Raw genomic sequence first — 19,613 nt, 5'->3', positions numbered from 1 at the left:
CTTGTTTTGATGCTAACAAACCACCAATATCTTATATGTGCACTTAGTGTCTGAACAAGTTTTCATTCAGCTCGAACATAAGATACCAAAAAATGGAAACCAAGATAGGACTTAAAGCATATACACAGCTTGGCGTATCCTATGAAAAAAAAAAAAGCAAAAGACAAAGACACTTATTGTATATGCATTTAATTTTTTATCTTTGGTCTGTAATAATGCATGCATCTGCATGATATGGATTGTATGCTTAGATGGCTATAGAATGGCCTTAGGAATCACTATTCGGTTGACCGAAACTAGGTTTTTTCGGCTAAATTAAAGAGCCTTAACCTTACATAGACCCTAGGTCCCTGCACATAACTTTAAAATCAAATATGGACTTAAATGCACACTTTTAGTGTGCTCGGTTGACCGAACCTGAACCTTCATAACAACTTCGGTTGACCGAACCTCCCAGGGTCAACGAGTTGACTATTCGGTCAACCAAGTTTAAAATGAATATTAATGCCCTGGTTGACTGAACTGGAACGTGGGGAAATCCCAATGCCCTGGTCGATCGAACTACCAGTTGTAAAATGGCTCGGTTGACCGAACGTTTCAACTTTGGTCAACCGAACTTGGCCCGATCGATCGAACCTTGGAGGGTTTAGAATCATCTTTGAACGGTCAACCGAACCTGTAATTCAAAAATGCCCTGATCGACTGAACTTAGCGAGCTAATCGACTAAACCTCTCGGGTTTTGAATTTTTTTAAGGGCTTAAATGTAATTAACTTTAATTAAACAATTTGAAAAATACCCATCGTGTCCTAACGGTCATAATTTTTGTAAAATCTATAAATACCCCTTCATTACTCTAGATTAGCAACTTTGATTAACTCCAAATTCTCTCTAAACCTTTGTTAATCAAAGTTCCCACAAAACCAATTTTTATTGTTTAAATCATTCCTTTAAGGCAAAATTTTTTATATAAATCTCTTCAACTCTCTTTCATGCATTTATTTCAAAATCATTTTTTAGGAGAGTATTTTATTTAGGGCATTTTATTTGCATATACTCTCACTAAGCACTTAATCTTTGAAAAATATTTTTGAGAGTATTGCTTAGGTTTTCTCCCGAATTATCTCTTTAATAAATATTTTTGGGAGAAAATTATTTATTGCACAAATGTTTTCTTGAACTTAAATTCCTAAATTCTCCAAATATTCTTTATTTGTAAAAATATTTATAAGAGAATAATAATACTCACTTTTCATATACATTTTATTTGTGTAAATATCATTTAGATAAGCACCCTTACTCTCTTGAGCATATTTCATATCATATTAGAGTGCATGTATTTTTAGCTTAAATATGTACATTTCTGCTTGTATGTTTTAGAAGCATTTTTATGCTCAAAAATATTTTCCATGTACTAGATGGGTACAACCCATTAATTAAACTAAGGAGTCTCAGCCCCATAAGTTAAACCGATTCGGTTCAGCCCAAAAATTGAACTGAAAAGTCTCAGTCCCGCAAGTGAGACTAGTTCGGCTCAGTCTAGTAATTGAGTTGGAGTTTTTCTTGCCTCGTAAGGAGAGGATGTAAATGGCTTCTGCTTTGCCTGTTTAAGTGAGTAGGTATAGTGTAATCCTCGGGGGGTATGCCCAAGGCAAGGACATAAGTTGGTTTGGCCGAACCTTAATAACAAATTGTGTGTCTCTCTCTCCTTATCTCATTTAAATTACTGCGTTTTAAATTCAATATGTGTATGCCTATTTATTTAATGTTATATTTAGTTGCATGCACACATTTACTTTGAATGAGACACGCGTATGCTTGAACCAAATAGCTTAATCTTTTTACATACACGCGTTTAATATTAAATGAGATATGACATGTGGTGAATCGGAAAAATCTTTTAATTTACCGAAAAGTTTTTAAATCTCCAATTCACCCTCCCCTCCCCCCCCCCCCCTCTTGGGATCACACCATTTCCATCAATTGGTATCAGAGCCTGGTTACAATAAGGTTAACCGCTATTTGCATAAAGATTGTAACGACTCATTTTTTGGTGTATCCCAGTTTTAAGAGTCAACCCTTTGCAACTCTTCCACTGTTTTCATTGCATAGATTTTACGGTTTGAATATTGAAATATTTTGTAAAATCAAATAATCGGAAGATTTGGAAAGAGTTTTCGAAGTTTTTCATATCCCATCGAAAAATTATTTCAAAATGCATTGTTTCCCAAAACATGAAAATGATTTGAAAAAGCATGACATTGTTTTAATGCATATCATTTGAGTGTCATGCATTTCTTTATATTATGCATTAGCTACTAATATTCTTGCAAAGTTATGTTCTTTCTTAGTGCTAAGGATTTTGGGAACCATTAGTGGTATTGAAAAACCAAGAGAGAGATGAACACCATTCCGAGCTTAAATGACTAAGAAGAAGTAAAACATAAAGGTATGTTTATCCTCCTTCTATTTTATTAAATCTAAATGCATTGATTCATACTATTTATGCTGTGTTATATCCTTTTATGAATCATGTATTTTGATTGTTTCCCATCTTATGAGAAGTCGTATAGGAATACTTGTTATACTCATGGGATGTCTAATTTAAATGTAAAGGGGGTTATGAACATTAAATGCTCAAATAGTGTTTTGTGCTTAAAATTCTAAATTTTGTATACGTTATTATCATACTGAAGAAAATCAAGCCAATATATGGGTTTTTGTGATCACCTCCAATCTATTTGCTTAATATATGTATATCAGTATGATTGGTGAATATTTGAAGATATTACCTATCCGCTTTGGATGGAAGAAATGTTTTAAAGTGCTAAATCTTTTTAAATGCTATACATTTTCTTAAAGTTTAAAATTCTTGAATATAGCATGACTTGTCCATCACATAGATTTTAAGTTTAGGGAATTAATATTATATATATCATATAGCCCTAAATTCACAATGGAACTTAAAGTTCATCCCCATATTTGAAAATTTTGTTATGCCAAATACTGTTATTGAATATGAAATTCTTTGATTGCATAACTGAGGGGGAGCAAAGAATTTTTGTTTAAATCTGTTGTTTGAGTTGAATGCCACTATCATGTGCTTGTTAAATGTTTGCATTATTTAATGGATAGTTTGTATTTTATTTTATATATTGATTGAACTACCTGATTACAGTCTAGAATGCCGTCGACATGACAGATGCAGTTGATGAGAATTGCATGCTGGTAGTAGATATAGGTTCTCACATGCTTAAACTAAATTATAAATTGATTGTGTGAATCTATCAGGTTTTAGGTACACGGAAGAATGGGAAATGTTCAATTTACAGGCGGAATGCTGTTGAAATTTTGGTAGAATTTTTCCCATAAATAAAACCATGCATTAGGATAAATAGTTTAAGGCATGCCCAAACATGTTTAAAAGGATAAGTGAATCATAATGAAATTATTGTTCTCACCCTTTATTGAAAATGCATGGAAAATAAGTAAATAGATTAGTATAAGTAAAATCCTTAATGTCATATATAAATTGAAAAGCATGTACACTTTTTTGTGTCTTAGGATAAACTAGTATGGGCGCCATTTGGTCCTAATCCCTAGATTATGTTCTTCATGTTGGACCTAAGTGGTTAACAATCACGCCATAAGTTTTAAGTCAATGTGACTAGGATTTTTGCATGATTCAGGGGGAGCATTCATTCTGTACACACTTATTGAGTATTTTGAGTTATGTCATTCTTTTTAACCCCCTATTGCATTACCTTTGAGCATAATCTTGATTGGCTATCGTGCTTTTAAAATGAAATGCAATATGTCGTGCATATGTGCTGAAATTCACCTGTCCCGTGGACTCACATTGTTATTATTTTTACTTTTTGAGTCTGAAGCTTTTCGGGTACCCTGAACATCATATTTTGTTTTTATTGAATCATCTTTGATATGGATTATTTCTGGTACGCACGAACACTACATATAACTTAATCTTTGATATTGAAAATTTTGATTTAAAATATATTACTTTGCCACAGTGTCTTAGGTTTGACCATATGATCCTTATCTAAAATTTCCTAATATCTTTGGGATCTATATGATTGTTTTTCTAGTCATATGCTTAAATGTTAAACTAGAAAAACATTGCTTGCTTGCTCTTTGAATTGAAGTCTCTTTTTCAGCAAGCATCACCCCCAGTGTTTATTAAAAACCATAAAGGGATATATACACATTTATAAAAGCAAGAATTGAACTTATATAGAATATTTCTATATCTTGCTTGTGTGCTTTATGCTTCATGACTTGTGCTGTCTTGTTTTAAAATTATTTGTCATGAAATTTTTTTTTTGGGAGTTATATTACATAACTGGTTTATGGATTTTTCATGAAATGCATATGAACTAGTTAGATCACATTTATGCTCAAACCTACTTTTTACATGTCACATGCTTTAAATTCAAATCTTTTGCGGGTCTTATGAAATGCTTAAATTGCAATGGTTTGTGTATATTTTTGGCCTAACTGTGTTCTTCATGTCATTTTTAGCCTAACTGTGTTCTTCATGTCATTATTATTTTAAATGACCAGTTATTGTTTTATGAAAAAATAAATGCCAAAAACATAAAAGGAGAGTATTTCCTAAACAAATTGCAAATATTTTTCAAAAAAAACGGGGTGGGGGTGGGGGGTGGAGTTCTCTTTGCTAAGTTTGTTCTTAAATGACAAAATTGTTTTTCTACTTAACTTAACTCTTTTTGCTGATGCCAAAAGGAGGAGATTTTTATGAGCAAAATGTTTATGACCAAAAGGGGGAAATTTCTTGAGGGCAAAAACAGAAGGGCAAATATCTGAGCATGTGCTTTAATGTTAAAATTGAATGCATAATCTTTTGTAATGTCTTCCTTCATGAATATGCTTGACCTTTACTGTTTATATTTTACTTTATGCATATTCTTAAGGGAAGCTTTTTCTGGTTGTACCCATTTTGCTCTTGGGTGTTTGTCATCATAAAAAACGGGGAGATTGTCGACTTTTTGAGTCCAATCCTTATTTTGATGCTGACAAATCACTAGTATCTTATGTGTGCATTTAGTGTGTGAATAAGTTTTCATTTTAGCACGAACATAAGATACCGAAAAATAGAAACCAAGACGGGACTTAAAGCATACACACAACTTGGCGTATCCCATAAAGAAATAGCAAAAGATGAAGACATTTATTGTATTTGTATATGCATTTAATTTCTTATCTTTGGTCTGTAATAATGCATGCATTTGCATGATATGGATTGTATGCTCAGATGGCCATAGAATGACCTTAGGAAAAGGTCAACCGATGCTAGGTTTTTTAGGCTAAATTAAAGAGCCTTGACCTTAGATAGACCCTACGTCCCTGCACGTAACTTTAAACTCAAATCTGAACTTAAATGCACACTTTTAGTGTGCTCGGTTGACCGAACCCAAACCTTCATAAAAGCTTTGGTTGACCGAACCTCCCAGGGTTAATGAGTTGACTATTCAGTTGACCAAGTTTAAAATGAACATCAATGCCCTGGTCGATCGAATTGGCACATGGGGAAATCCCAACGCTCTAGTCGACCGAACTCCTAGTTGTGAAATGGCTAGGTTGACTGAACGTTCAACTTTAGTCAATCGAACTTGGCCTGGTCGATCGAACCTCGGAGGGTTCGACGGTCAACCGAACCTATAGTTCAAAAATGCCCCGGTCGACCGAACTTAGCGAGATGGTCGACCGATCATCAAATCTAGTCGACTGAACCTCTCGGGTTCCGAATTTTTTTAAGGGCTTAAATGTAATTAACTTTTAATTAAATAATTTGAAAAATACCCAGTGTGTCCCCAACGGTCATAATTTTTTTTTGTAAAATCAATTGTTTGGAGGATTTGGAAAGGGTTTGTCAAAGTCTTTCATATCCCATTGAAAATATTTTTAAAAAGCATAGTTTTCCCAAACCTGAAAATTATTTGCATGTGCGTGACATAGTTTCAATGCATATCATTTGTGTGTCATGCATGTGTTTATATTGTGCCTTAGTTACTAACGCTCTTGAAAAGAATTATGTTTTATGGTAGTACTAAGAAATGTTTGGGAACCAAAAGAGGTATGGAAAAATCCAAGAGAGAGGAGTAAACTGACATGGTACATCTTCCTCCTTCTACTTTGTTGCCGATTCATTTACTGATTCATGTGTTATATCTTGTATTAATTTTATTTGTGAATCATATGATGAATCTAGCATTGAATTTATGTCCTGATTCATAATGTGCATACTGTGTTAATTTTGTATGGATCATGTAATTTTTGTATGTCATCTTATGAGAAGCTAAATAGGAACATTTCTTTTATGCTCATAGGATCTTTATTAGGATATAATATGTAAAGGGTTTTGATGCTTTAAATGCTCAAATAGTGTTTGTGTTTAAAATTCAAAATTTTAGTATACTATATTATCATACTGAGAACCCTAAGAAAATCTAGCCAATATGTGAGTCTTATTGAAATATCCAATCTAAGCTTAACATTTATATTATTATGATTGGATAATATATGATAAAATTGGCTATATCATGCTTATACAAAACTATCAATTCTTAAATTTAAATCTCATAAGCATGTTTAAAATAGAATCCCCTTCAAATGGACAAAGAAACTTTATCTGTGGAAATAACTCTTAATGCTATATATGCTTTAATATAAAATATAGCATAATTTGTCCATCACATAGTAATGAGTTTTAGGAAATTTATCTTATGGTATGTAATGTAAAATCCTAAACTCATCATTGAGCTTAAATGATAGATCTTTTTAAAATGATAAATTTAACTTAAGAAATTCTAAGCTCATCTTCACAGTAGAAAATATTGGTTATGCCAAATACTATTGATTGAGTATAAAATTCTTTGGCTGCATAACTGTGGAGGAGCAAAAAATTTAAAATCTCATCCAACAAGCTCTTTTTGTAATATGATTAATTTTAGAAATATATTATGATATTTTTATTGGATGATTTGTATGTGCTGAATGCTAAATATCCATCATTGCCTAATGTTTATATCATCGGATGGATGACTAAAATTTTAGCATGATTTGTTGTTTGAGCTGAATGCAACTGTCCATTGTTTGCAAAATGATTATATTATTTAATGGATAGTCTATATTGATTGTCTATTGGATTGCATGCTTGTACTGAATGCCACCTACATGACTGATGCTGTGATGTGGATTGCATGCTGGTAGTGGATATACGTTCTCGCATGCCTTTAACTAAATGGTATCTACTTGATGTAGATATTTTAAATTGTTTGCTTGAATCTATCAGGTTTCAGATACATGGAAAAATGAAAAAAGTCCAATTTACAGACGAAATGCTACTGAAATTTCGGTAGAACTTTTTTTAAAATGAAACCATGTGTTAAGAAAATTGGTTAATGCATGCTAAACATTTTTGAAAGAACAAGTAAATGATAAATGAATATTTATTTTCATTCGTAACTAAACACGCATGCACAATTACTATATAGGGAAGTACATGTCAAATCCAAACCGTTATATAAATCAACAACATCTACATAGTCTATCGTCCTATGAGGGACTAGTTCATGGACACCATTTGGTCCAATTCTTTGGGTTACACACTTTCACTCAGGACCCAAATGGTAAAACATCATCTTTCTAACTGAACATACCATATTTTGATGAAGGTCCATAAACTTGGACATTGCATGACTTAGGGGGAGTTTTCATTTCACACACACTCATTGTGAATTTTGAGTTGTGTCATCCCTATTGAACCCCTATTGCATAAGCTTGAGTTATAGCATTGACTGGCTATCTTGTTTTAAATTGAAATGCAATATGTCATGCTTGCGTGCTGAATGACTGGTATTTGTTGCATGCTGAATTCATTTGATATGATGAATATATAAGGAATGCACTTAAGTGAACATCATCGTTGAGCTTAATTCAGGTAAGCGTGCATGCAAATATACACATGAGCTTAACCCCAATCTTAGGATAAATCAGTAAGAACTTAATGCCTAAAATCTCTTGCATGCTAAGTAATATTAAGAAGGATGAACATATGATTGATGTGCTTAAATGAAATTCATCCTTGAGCGTAAATGCACTTATGTATGTGTGAAACTATACTAAGGAGTTTAAACCCCATCCTTGCGAAAAGGATTAATAGTGCCTGTCCTATAGACTCACGTTTTCATTGTTTCTACTTTTTGAGTCTAAAGTCCTTCTAGGTACCATGAACATCATATCATGTCTATATTGCATTAATATTTGATATGGATTGTTCTTGGGGTGCATGAACACCATGCATGACTTAGTTGTTGATTTTTAGCGCATGTGTTTTTTAGGAAAGATTTTACTATTGAAATACAAACGTTTAACATGTATCCAATAAAATTAGTTTATAAATGAAAATAGTACTTATACTGTTCATACTCTTAATGAACACAATCAATATCAATATAAGTAATTAATGGAATCTAAGCATGTATTCAAATTGATAGGGGGAGAATCTAAAATTATTTTTCTATCTTGTTGTGCTCATAACATTTCTAACTTAGATTTGGTTTTTGAACTCATTGTGGCTTGTACTTAACTGTAATATTTTTATTGAATATCATGAATGAAAATATTTTTGATTTGCCACAGTATCTTAGGTTTTGTCATATGATCTTGGATTAAATTTGTCTAATATCATTAGGATCCATATAGTTGTTTTTCTGGGTATTTATTGAAATGTACTGTGCTTAAATGCCGAACTAGAAAAACACCACTTACTTGAACTTTCATGATTAAGTTTCTTTTTCAACAAGCATTGTCCCCCTATGTTCATTGAAAATCATAAGGGGACATATATCTTTATATATACATTTATAAAATAAAATAAAATAAGGGCAAGAATTGAACTTATATAGAATATTTTTATATCTTGCTTGTGTGCTTGGATGTTTTTTCATGACTATGCTTGTATTATACTGAAATTTTATGTCATAAAATTATACTGTTTATAAATTTTTAAGAGTGTTGTATAACTGGATCATGGATCTTACATGAAATGCATTTGAATTAGTTAGATCATATTTATGCGCAAACCTATTTTTTTTCATATGCCGCATGTTTTTAAATTCAAATTTTTTGTGGATCTTACGTTGTGCCTAAATTTCAATGGTTTAAGGATATTTCTAATCTGGCCTTATTCATCATGTCATTTTTATCTTTCAAATGACCAATTAAACTGTTTTGTGTGCTCAATTCCTATCTTTAAAACAGTTTAAATTTTTGTGCCCAAATCTTATGCCAAAAGAGAGAGAGTTTTTTAAAAAAAAAAAAATTATTTTAAAAGAGGGCAGTTCTCTTTGCTAAGTTTGTTTTAAATGATCAAACTTTTCTACTTAACTTAGCCCTTTTTGCTAATGCCAAAAGGGGGAAAATATTTTTTGAGCAAAATGATAATGACCGAAAGGGAAATTGTTAAGGGCAAATCATAAGGACAACTGTATGAGCGTGTATTTTAATGCAAAAATCTAAATGCATGATCTTTGTTGTGTCTTCTTTCATGAATATGCTTGAGTTAATATGTTTATTTTTACATTATGCATATTCTTAGGGGGAGCCTTTTTAGGCTGTACCTATAAAAACCTGCTTAATTAACATGATTCTTTTTTTCTTTTTTTTTTCATTGTAATAATTAACATACTCTGATACCACATTAATAACCTAAGCAGCAAGAAGCATATCTCATAGACATAACCATATGAAAGTATATACACAATACAAAAACCAATACCAGAGTACTACCATTTTCCCCAAAATATACACATAACACTGTTTTCCCAAAAATACCCTCAGCTAGCTGGGGTAAACAAAAATCTTCCACTGTACTCACTTTACTGTCAAGGCACTACAGACGCCCCTCTACCTGCGAGCCTGATCTGCTCGCCTACCTGGATCACCTGAAAAATGTTAAATCAACTGGGATGAGCCAACGCTCAATAAGGCGATATATGCTATTACTAGTGTGTGGCAAATGAGTCATCATATCATAAAAATCTATTTCCATATCATCATGTACATCTGGATCTATAAGTACAGTATAATCATGATATTCATTACCAATTTCATGTCATTTAACACATCTGTATTTAAGTTAATATTCGAAATACTTCTAACATACATAAGTAATTTTCTTGTCTCTGTAAATCATAATATACATAATAATAACTATAAAACTTCCCCTGTGGATATCTGTATGTCATGATTTAACCCCTCATGACAGGGTTGTGCGGCCCATAGGCGGGATCTACACTGGCTAGCCGACCAGGTAAATCACTATACTCCCTCGGTTGATCTGCCCACCTCTACCCATATCTGATGGGGAGCCTCACGTCAAGGGTACTATACGATCAACCTACAGCCTATTATCTGAATAGGCGGTTGCATTCTATAAACTGTATGCTGCATGTAGCTACGGTACCGTACTCTGAAAATTGTATGGTCCAACAGGGTCTGATACTATATACATATTCATATATACTCTTTCACTGTTTTCATCATGTTTTCAAAATTACCATAACGCTTTCTTTCTGTTCTGTAAATACTGTAACTGTAGCATCTCGATGCTACCTCTGTATAACTGTTTATATCTATACTCTGTAAATGCTCTGTCAGTATACTCTATATGTTATGGTAATAGAAAACATTGCATGCTTTAAACTCTGTAAATCATAGTACTGGAATTACATAATCATAAATCTACGGTTCATAAAACATACTCCCATATTACATACGTATACTCAAGCCACACCATAGTGTAATACATAATTTTTGTAAATAAATACACTGCATAATATTTAGAAATTTCCTAACATAGCATATATCCCTTACTTTAACTCTGAAAAGCCCCTACTGTACTCTAGCCCGACACCCGCAGGGCTTCCTACAAAACACCCTGAAACTAATATTTGTCAGAATTAAACATCAGTATTTTTCTATTTATAACATTTTCTCTAACTGCCACAAGCCCAAAAGGAGACTAAAAGGCCTTACCCCGAATTTGGGATGATTTCCAACTCTGATTTCCCTACGATCCGCTCTGGTAGATGCGTAGAGAACTCCGCCAGGAGCGTCGTGGTAGCTTCGGATTGTCAATCCGATGACCGGTGGGACCGAAAATGAAGAGAGAAGGGAGTCGTATGAGAGAGAGAGAGAGAGAGAGGAAAGAGAGAGAGAGCGGCGAGTGAATGACAAAAATCCCGGGTTTCCACTATTTATAGAGCCAGGTTCGTCGACGAGACCCTGTGTTCGTCGACGAGCCCTTCACAAATTTCGTCGACGAGGCTCTGTGTTCGTCGACGAAATCTAGAGCAGCCCGAACCATCTCTCGGTATTTTCTTGTTGACGAAACCCTGTGTTCATCGACGAAGTCTACGGCCTCCTTCTGTTTCTGGTTCTATTTTCTCTCCCTCTAATATTTAAAAATGCTATTATTCTTCGGGTCACTACAGTACCCATTTTGCTCTTAGGTGTTTTTCCTCATCAAAAAGGGAGAGATTGTTGACTTTTTAAGTCCGATCCCTATTTTGATGCTGACAAAGCACATGTTTCTTATGTGTGTATTTAGTGATTGAACATGTTATAATTTAATGCACATATAAGGAGACTAGCAATGAAAGCCTTGAAGGACGTAAAGACTATACACTCAGGTGCATTCCAAGATGTCAGAAGAGTGAAGAAGAAAACATATTTGTTTTAATTTATATATGCATTTAGTTTCTCTATTTTGGTCTGTAATAACTGCATACATCCTGCATGATATGTCTTAGTGCTCAAATAGAACCATAGATTGACCGTAGGGAAGTCAAATGACCATACATCGACTTCAGTCAACCTTCGGTCGACCGATGCTAGGTTTTTGGGCTTAATTGAAAATTCTTAGCCATAGAATGACCATAGGTCCCCATGCATCACACTTACAATTATGTGGACAAATCTTATAAGGCCAATCTGAACTTACTTGAATTTTGAAAGGGGTTTGGGCGATCGGACTCTTAAGTTCAAACTAGGTTTGGGGGACTGAATGTGTATAGAGTCAACATGTTGACTTGGTTCGGGCAACCGAATAGAAAATGAATTGATTGTCCACGGTCGACCAAATGCTTAAAGTAACTTTTCCCACTGTCTTCGGGTGACCAAACTCTCAGTTTAGAATAGGCCTGGGTGCCTGAACCATAAAGTTTGGTAGACCGAACTTTTTATTAGGTGACCGAACCTCGATCTTTTAGAAAATTGCCTTAACTTCAGCCAACCGAACTTACCCTCAGGCACTTGAACTCAAAACTTACCTTTTCTCTTTGTGAGTATTCGGGCGACTGACCCTAAGGTCCGGGCGACCGACCCTCTTGGGTTGCCATTTTTTTACCAGCGTAATTAAGGTTAAAACTCAATTAAAACATTTTCAAAATTCCCATTAGGTCCCCAACGATCATATATTTCAAGAAAATTATAAATACCCTTTCATTTGTTTAATTAGCAACTCTGATTATCTCCCAAATCCTCTCAAATTATTTTGTTAATCAAAGTTCCCTCAAACCATTTTTAATACAAAAATCTTTTTCTTTGGGACAAAATGTTTTAATCTCTCCTACTCTCTTTCACTCTCTATGTTTGAAAAATAATTTTTGAAAGAGAGTACTTATCTTTTTGGGCATTTGTTTGTGATCTCTTTATTGCACAAATCCATGTTTGAACTAAACTTCAAATCTCCCATACTCTGTTTTGAAATATAATTTTCAGAGATTTCATTTGTGCAACTGAAGATCTTTGAAGTTCATCACTTCATCTGGTTTTCAAAGATCATATCTGTGCATAAATATTTTTGAAAATCCAAAACCCTAGGTTCTCTTATATTTCATTGAAAAATATTTTTGGGAGATTATTTTATTAGGGTTCAAATCTTTGATGCATTTTATCCTATATATCTTTCATCAAATATTGGAATATTTTATTTAAACCCTTACTCTACTAAGCATAATTTCATATCATATTAAAGAGTGCATGTTTTATTGAGCTTAATGTGTACATCTCTGCTTATAGTTTCAAAAACATGTTTTATGTATAAAAATATTTTTAAATGTATCGGTTGGGTTCAACCCAGAATTGAACTGGGAAGTCTCAGCCTTGTAAGTCAGACCAGTTCAGTTCAGCCTCGTAAGTGAGACCGGTTCGATTTAACCCAAAAATTGAACTGGGGTTTTCCTCGCTCCATAAGGAGAGGGTGTAGACGACTTCTGTTCCACCCGTTTAAGTAAGTAGGGTTAGTGTAATCCTTGGGGGGTATGCCCAAGGCGGGGACGCAAGCTAGTTTAACTGAACTTCGATAACAAATATCGTGTGTCGCTCTAATCTCCTTATCTCATTTAATTTATGCACTTTAAATTCATCATATGTATGTCTGTTTATTCATAATTTTAATTATTTGCATGCACACTTTTATTTAATTGAGATATGTTGCACGCGTATGTCTACATTTATCGTTTTATTAACTTACATACACGTTTGTATTATGAATGTGATATGAACTGTGGTGAATCGGCGAAATAGTTTAATTAGCCGAATATTTTTTAAATCTCCAATTCATCCTCCTCTTGGGATCACACCAATTTCAACACAATATTTATCATCTCATCATCATAAACAATGAGGAAGTCTGCAGGAGTGGTGGTAGCGACTATATCATCACCATCTTTGTCATCTCCATTCTTCATTCCATTCCCTTTCTCATTCTTATTTTCTTTCTTCAATTGCCTGCAATATTTCTTGATGTGTCCCTTTTTCCCACAATGATGACACTCAACATTTGCAAACTTGTTGGACTTACTTCTGCTGTTATCTTTGTTCTTCGGACCTCTGCTCTTACTTCTCCCCCCTCTTTTCTATATACAAGATCTTTGATTGTGAAAAGGATCCTTGTGTTTTTCTTCTCATCTCTTCATTTAGCAAATAACTTTTGGCCATATCCATTGTGATTACATCTTTTGAAGTGGAATTAGACAATGAAGTTCTGAGCATCTCCCATGAGTTCGGTAATGAACCAAGCAACCACAACCTTGATAAGATAAATGAGTCTCGTCCTGGTACCTCAAAGCCATCATTTGTTTAATCAGAAACAACTTATTATTTCCAGTCTTTCTAGCATATAACTCTTCAAGCTTACTCCATAGAGAACGTGCATTTGTCTCTCCACTAATACGATTCAAAACATTATCATCTACCCACTACCTGATATACCCTCACACCTGTTGATGTAACAAAGTCCATTTCACATCAGACTTTTTTTTTTTTTTTTTTTTTCTGATTTTTCAGCACTAAACACTGGTAGGTAATAATCTTTCACATAAAGAAGATCCTCTATTTTTCCTTCCCATATGTGATAATTTGAATCATTGAGATTAATCATTCTACTCGTATTTGCTTCCATAACTCAAATTGCTAACCTGACCATTTGTCAACTGGGCTTTGATGTCACTTTGTTGAGAGAGATATTAACAAACAACCACAGTAGAATAATTTTTTTCCCTATATGCAAGCAAATATAGTGTATCTCTACTTTTGTACATGCTAAAAATAATAGGAAAAATAATCAATCACACTAAGCCACAAGAATACAAGCAAATTTTTACGTGAAAAACTTTCCCAATGTGAGGAAAAAAAACTACAGGACCTAGTCCAGTTGAAATCTCCACTATTAACCAAATAATGGGTACACAAAGTCTTCTTTAATCGCAATTAGAAGTTACAAATATATCTCATTAAGATATCAACAATCTTGGTAAATACAAAGAGAATTAGAGAGAATATACCAAAATCGCAATTATTGTTCACGGGAACAAATCCCAACTTCCGAGTTCAAAATTCGATCTTCATCGTTCAGATTGTAACTCCTTGAGTCGTGAACCACTCCTCCAAATTTCAGTTCGATCAGACCACAGACGAAGAGGGATCAAAGTCTTGATGAAATTTGGGTAGGATGAGAAAAATCACGTTTTCTCTCTTTCTTTTGAGAAGTGATGATTCCTCCCTTCTCCCCTCTCTTTTTATAGCTTCTTTTAGGTTATCACACGCCCACTTGAGCTTTCCTCCACATGGAAGGAAATAACCCAACACTCAGACCTCTTACAAAGTACTAATTGCGACAAAAACATCATGAGCGATATAAAGAATGAGATGAGGTCTTGGATAAAGAGTATTGGAAAAGACATATTTGGTGATTTAGGAATTACAACAAAAACATTCATGAAAGCTTCAGTTGCAACTCATTCTCAACCCTTTATGAGTGTGGCCAAATCATTGCTCTCAATCATAGTGATTTATAAGAGTTCGGCTAACTTGATCTTTTCAAGTGAACGCTACAAGCAAATGTCATTCATTCCATAATTTCATGTTGGCTGAATCTTCTTTCATAATGATTTTTGTTAGACTCGACAGCATAGGGGCAATGGAACCTTTTTGCAGATATTATTGACTATGAAGATTATAAGAAACTTTTACTTGCCCATCACATAGAAGGGGATGAAGAGCCCAATCCCCCCATAAAAAATTTAAAAAAAAAAAAATTTGTGGGAATTCTTTCACACTCACTTACACCAAGGAGGAAGGGAGTTCTAACTTAGTCATGTATGAAGAATTCAAGAACTCATTCTCAATGAAGATTCAAAACTTGCTTATTACTAAGATTTTAGCAATCTTGATAACAAAGAATATCTCAACGATCAGAAGGATTTTAATTAGGCCGACCATATGAATTGAAGTTCCTATGTCGAGACTTGGGTGATTAAACCTAGTCTAAATATTGACAAATTCAACGATAAAAATATTTAGTAGACAAGAATCATCCTTTGACTTCGCCTAAACATGGTATAGGGTGATCGACTTCTACCATTCGTACTCGATGATCAAAACATGCTCTAAATCCGACATGCTTAGAGTATCTGATATGTTTGAGTCCCATGTCATTGTAATGAACCTAAATAATAATATGACGCCGCATACTTGCATAGTTATAAATCATATATTAAGGAACCATTCATTCTGGTAAGTATTTACTTCAGTGATAGACATCAATACATACAAAAGACTACCTTTAACTCATTCAACAACTAACATGTGCTGGCATCTCTCTCTCTCTCTCTCTCTCTCGTGAAAGCATGGTGGGAGCTACACGTAACATAAGCACCAAATGCGTGGGTTGTTATTATGCTTATGCTCATAGGCTCATGCATGCCTGGCGACCACTTCCTGCCTCCACATTGCCTATTGCCTACTCCTCCACCCCTCACCACTCACTCCCCCGCCCCACTTACCATGCATGGGTCCCTCCTGCCCCTGCCTTACCAATCTCATTCCCAAAATTAAAATTATTTAAAATTAAACATTTGTGCTTCCTACCCTCTCAAATCTTGCCTGTGACATTATATTATATTATTATTGTTTTTCTAATAAATGATTTTTAAAACATTTTACGCGTAAAGTTCTAATCCCATATCCCATAAATAAAAATTAGAAAAAGAAAAATATGAGTGGAGCAGCGCATGCACATGCACATGCACATGCACATGCCTACGCCTACCTAGTCTACTGCTGCTTCACCTGCTGGTCATCACTCTTCACCATTCACCATTCACCATTAATCGCCAATGACTAAAACTACCCACCACCAGCAGAAACAGCAAAGCGGGACCCAGCTGCCCACGTGCCTCCACGTCATCATCGTCACCTCCTTCCACCCACTGTACTGTCAGTGACAACAGAGAGCCAGGACAGGACAAACCCACCCCTCCCTCACCCACCCAGCCTATAGGCCTCCCCCACGTGGCCTCCTCCATTAATACCCTCCGCCACCACGCCACGTGGAGTCATTATCACGCATGGGACTGATCGCTGATGTGGTGGGCCCCCACCACGTCCTCCCCAACCCCCACACTCACTTATAATATATCCGTACGCTAGCACCTTTCCCCTTCCGCCCGCATCATAACTAAACCATACGCCCATCTACAAATATCATCCCATACCATTTCTCTATCCATCTATATATTTCACGTGATTCATCTCCCGACCCCCTATTTTTATATATATAGATATATATATATATATATATATATATCTGATTTATACCTAAACGACGCCGTACGCGGCACGTCTCAGAAGTGAGCGAGTAATTTGTTACATCCCTGCGTCTCTGCAGTCTGCATTAGCAACCACTAACTCAAAGCAGTGGACGATCGTCCACATTATCAACTATCCACCCAAGCCAAATTCTCTTAACAAGAACAAGAACAAGAACAAAAAACAAGCTATACTTGCTTTATATTTAATTACTAACTTTTAATCACAGATACAATTTCTGAGGAACAAGCAATAATTAAAAACCCCAGATAAATCTTGGAGATGATCAAGAGGGACGACACTAACATATATGAAAGTCAGTATTGCAGACGACCATGACGATCAAAGCCAGTCAGCCCCACCTCCCAAAACAAAAAATCACCACCACAATAATAAACCCCCCAAAAATTAAACACAGTAAAACTGAGCATTAAAAAATTTACATGCAAAAAAAAAAAAAAAAAAAAAACCAGAAGAAGAAGAAGAAGAAGATGACGACGACGACGACGACGACGAAGATGATGATGATGAGGATGAGTCATTCATATTAATATTAATAATTATAATAATCTTCTCTCTCTATGATATATAGTTTTTTTTTTTTTTTGGGAGGTTTAATTTGAGAGTTGAATTAATTTACGGGAGATAGAGCGGGTGATCGTGATCAGCCCACTGATTCTGATTCCAGTACCCTTGATCAGCGGTGCCTGGAAGATCAAAGAAACTCACTTGCTCTCCGCTGGTTTGCCAATCCAACGGTGTGAATCCTGCGGTGCTTGGTCTGTCGTGAAGCCCCGGCAGGTGATCACTCTGGACCGTCTGATCAAGAAACCCTGCGGTGATATCCTGCATCTTGAGCTCCTCCTCTGCCATGCTCGTCATCCTCTGCAGTTGCCACTGCTGCTGCTGCGGTACTTGTTCTTGATTCATCTGTTGATGCAATCTGAATGGTAATGCGTCCGAGCTTGCATTGTAGCTCAGAATTGCCGGATCCGCCATCAAGCTTGTAAAACTCCCCATCTCCGAGAAAATCATGCCGTCCGGCGACGACTGCTCAATCAACGACGCCGTTTCGAAGCTAGTAGGGTTCGTACCAGTTTCGGGAATAAAGAACTTGCTCAGCAGCGTCGACGGTGAGCTAGAACAAGGAGCCGAGAGCGCCTCCGTCGCCACCGCCGTACTCGTACTCGCCGTCGTGGCCGTTGCCGCCGTGAGGCTCGAACTCTCGCTGCTAGAATGGGAGCTGGCTTTCTTCTGGCAGGGGGCGTCGGAGGAGGGCTTGGGCTTGGAGCGCTTGGTTTTCCGGCAGCCACCGCCCACGGGGACGTTGCGGAGGACGCCGCCCTTGGTCCAGTACCGGCGGCAGCTCTTGCAGAAATGGCGCGGCTGCGAGAGGTTGTAGTTGTTGTAGTAGCAGAATTTGGTGTTGAGGGAGTCGCAGCGCGGACACTTGAGGGCTTGGTTCGGGTGGTGGTGTTGCCGGAACCGCCGGTCGCCGCCGAATATTCTGGTGCCTCCGCCGCCGATCGAGTGGATTTCTTGCATGACGAAACAGTGCTCCCCCCTACTTCCGAACTCAAGGATTTCGAACTTCGATGGATCAGCTCGAATTGGGAAATTTTAAGATCATTCGATCTTTTCAACCCCGTCCGGAAAATGGAAAATTAAAGTTCGCCAAAGATTCAGGAAATTCTGTTTTTAAATTATTGGATGAATTTTCCCAATCCGCCGACCTTGATTGATAGTTATAGCTTTCTCACTCCTCTCTGTTTCGCGTGTGCGACCGAAAGCAAAAGAGCTGCTAACAAATATCCATTACATATATCCTATAACTTCCTCTGTTTCTAATCAATAATAATAATGATAAAAGTATTAATAAATTCCGGGTATTTAATTACGAAACCAACCCTGCGATATTGCAAAATCACCAGCACGGCCCAAGCAGATGCGAAGTTACCGAAATGGGGCTACTGCGGCGTGCACCGTGGCCCGTGGGAATGAGGATGGGATTGGAAATGGGGAAGATTTGTTTGTGGGGCCCGAGTTCGCTGAGAGATGGACCGATGGTTGACGGAGGGATGCGTCGGACGACCGTGGACCGGAAGCGTGTTTTGGAGGGAGTGGGAATCGGGCCGTCCGTGTGGAACACGTGGACGGTGGGCAGTGCGGCGCTTTGCTATCCACAAACTGGGGTTGTCGCCTTGTCGGTAACCTCTGCGAGGCACAGGTGGTACCCAATGCGCCACGTTGCCTGCTTTGGTTGGTCGGTCGTTAATGAATGTTTGACAGCTGATGTTATAGCGCTAATTAAGTGCGCTTAACTTAGGGGCTCAATCAGTTTCCTATTAGGTTCTTGGGTTTATTCAATTGTTTTATTGTATCATTCTATTTTAAGTACCTTCTCACATTACGTAACGG

The 19,613-nt window shown here is 36.1% G+C and overlaps 1 protein-coding gene across 1 annotated transcript; it reads right to left on the bottom strand.

Annotated features, from left to right (window-relative positions):
* Positions 1-17,368: 17,368 nt before the first annotated feature.
* On the bottom strand, positions 17,369-19,157 carry LOC131146665 (dof zinc finger protein DOF5.4). The gene has a single exon (XM_058096401.1). The coding sequence runs from the start codon at positions 18,738-18,740 to the stop codon at positions 17,832-17,834; it is 909 nt and encodes a 302-aa protein (XP_057952384.1). The 5' UTR covers positions 18,741-19,157; the 3' UTR covers positions 17,369-17,831.
* Between the last annotated feature and the right edge of the window lie 456 nt (positions 19,158-19,613).

Source organism: Malania oleifera, chromosome 13 (genome assembly GCF_029873635.1).
Source record: "Malania oleifera isolate guangnan ecotype guangnan chromosome 13, ASM2987363v1, whole genome shotgun sequence".
In the NCBI taxonomy this organism is placed as follows: Eukaryota; Viridiplantae; Streptophyta; class Magnoliopsida; order Santalales; family Ximeniaceae; genus Malania; species Malania oleifera.
This window is presented reverse-complemented; position numbering and strand designations above follow the sequence as displayed.

Bases quoted from the DNA above. Each gene is read 5' to 3' on its own strand.
- LOC131146665 (XM_058096401.1), bottom strand. From the start codon at position 18,740: ATGCAAGAAATCCACTCGATCGGCGGCGGAGGCACCAGAATATTCGGC.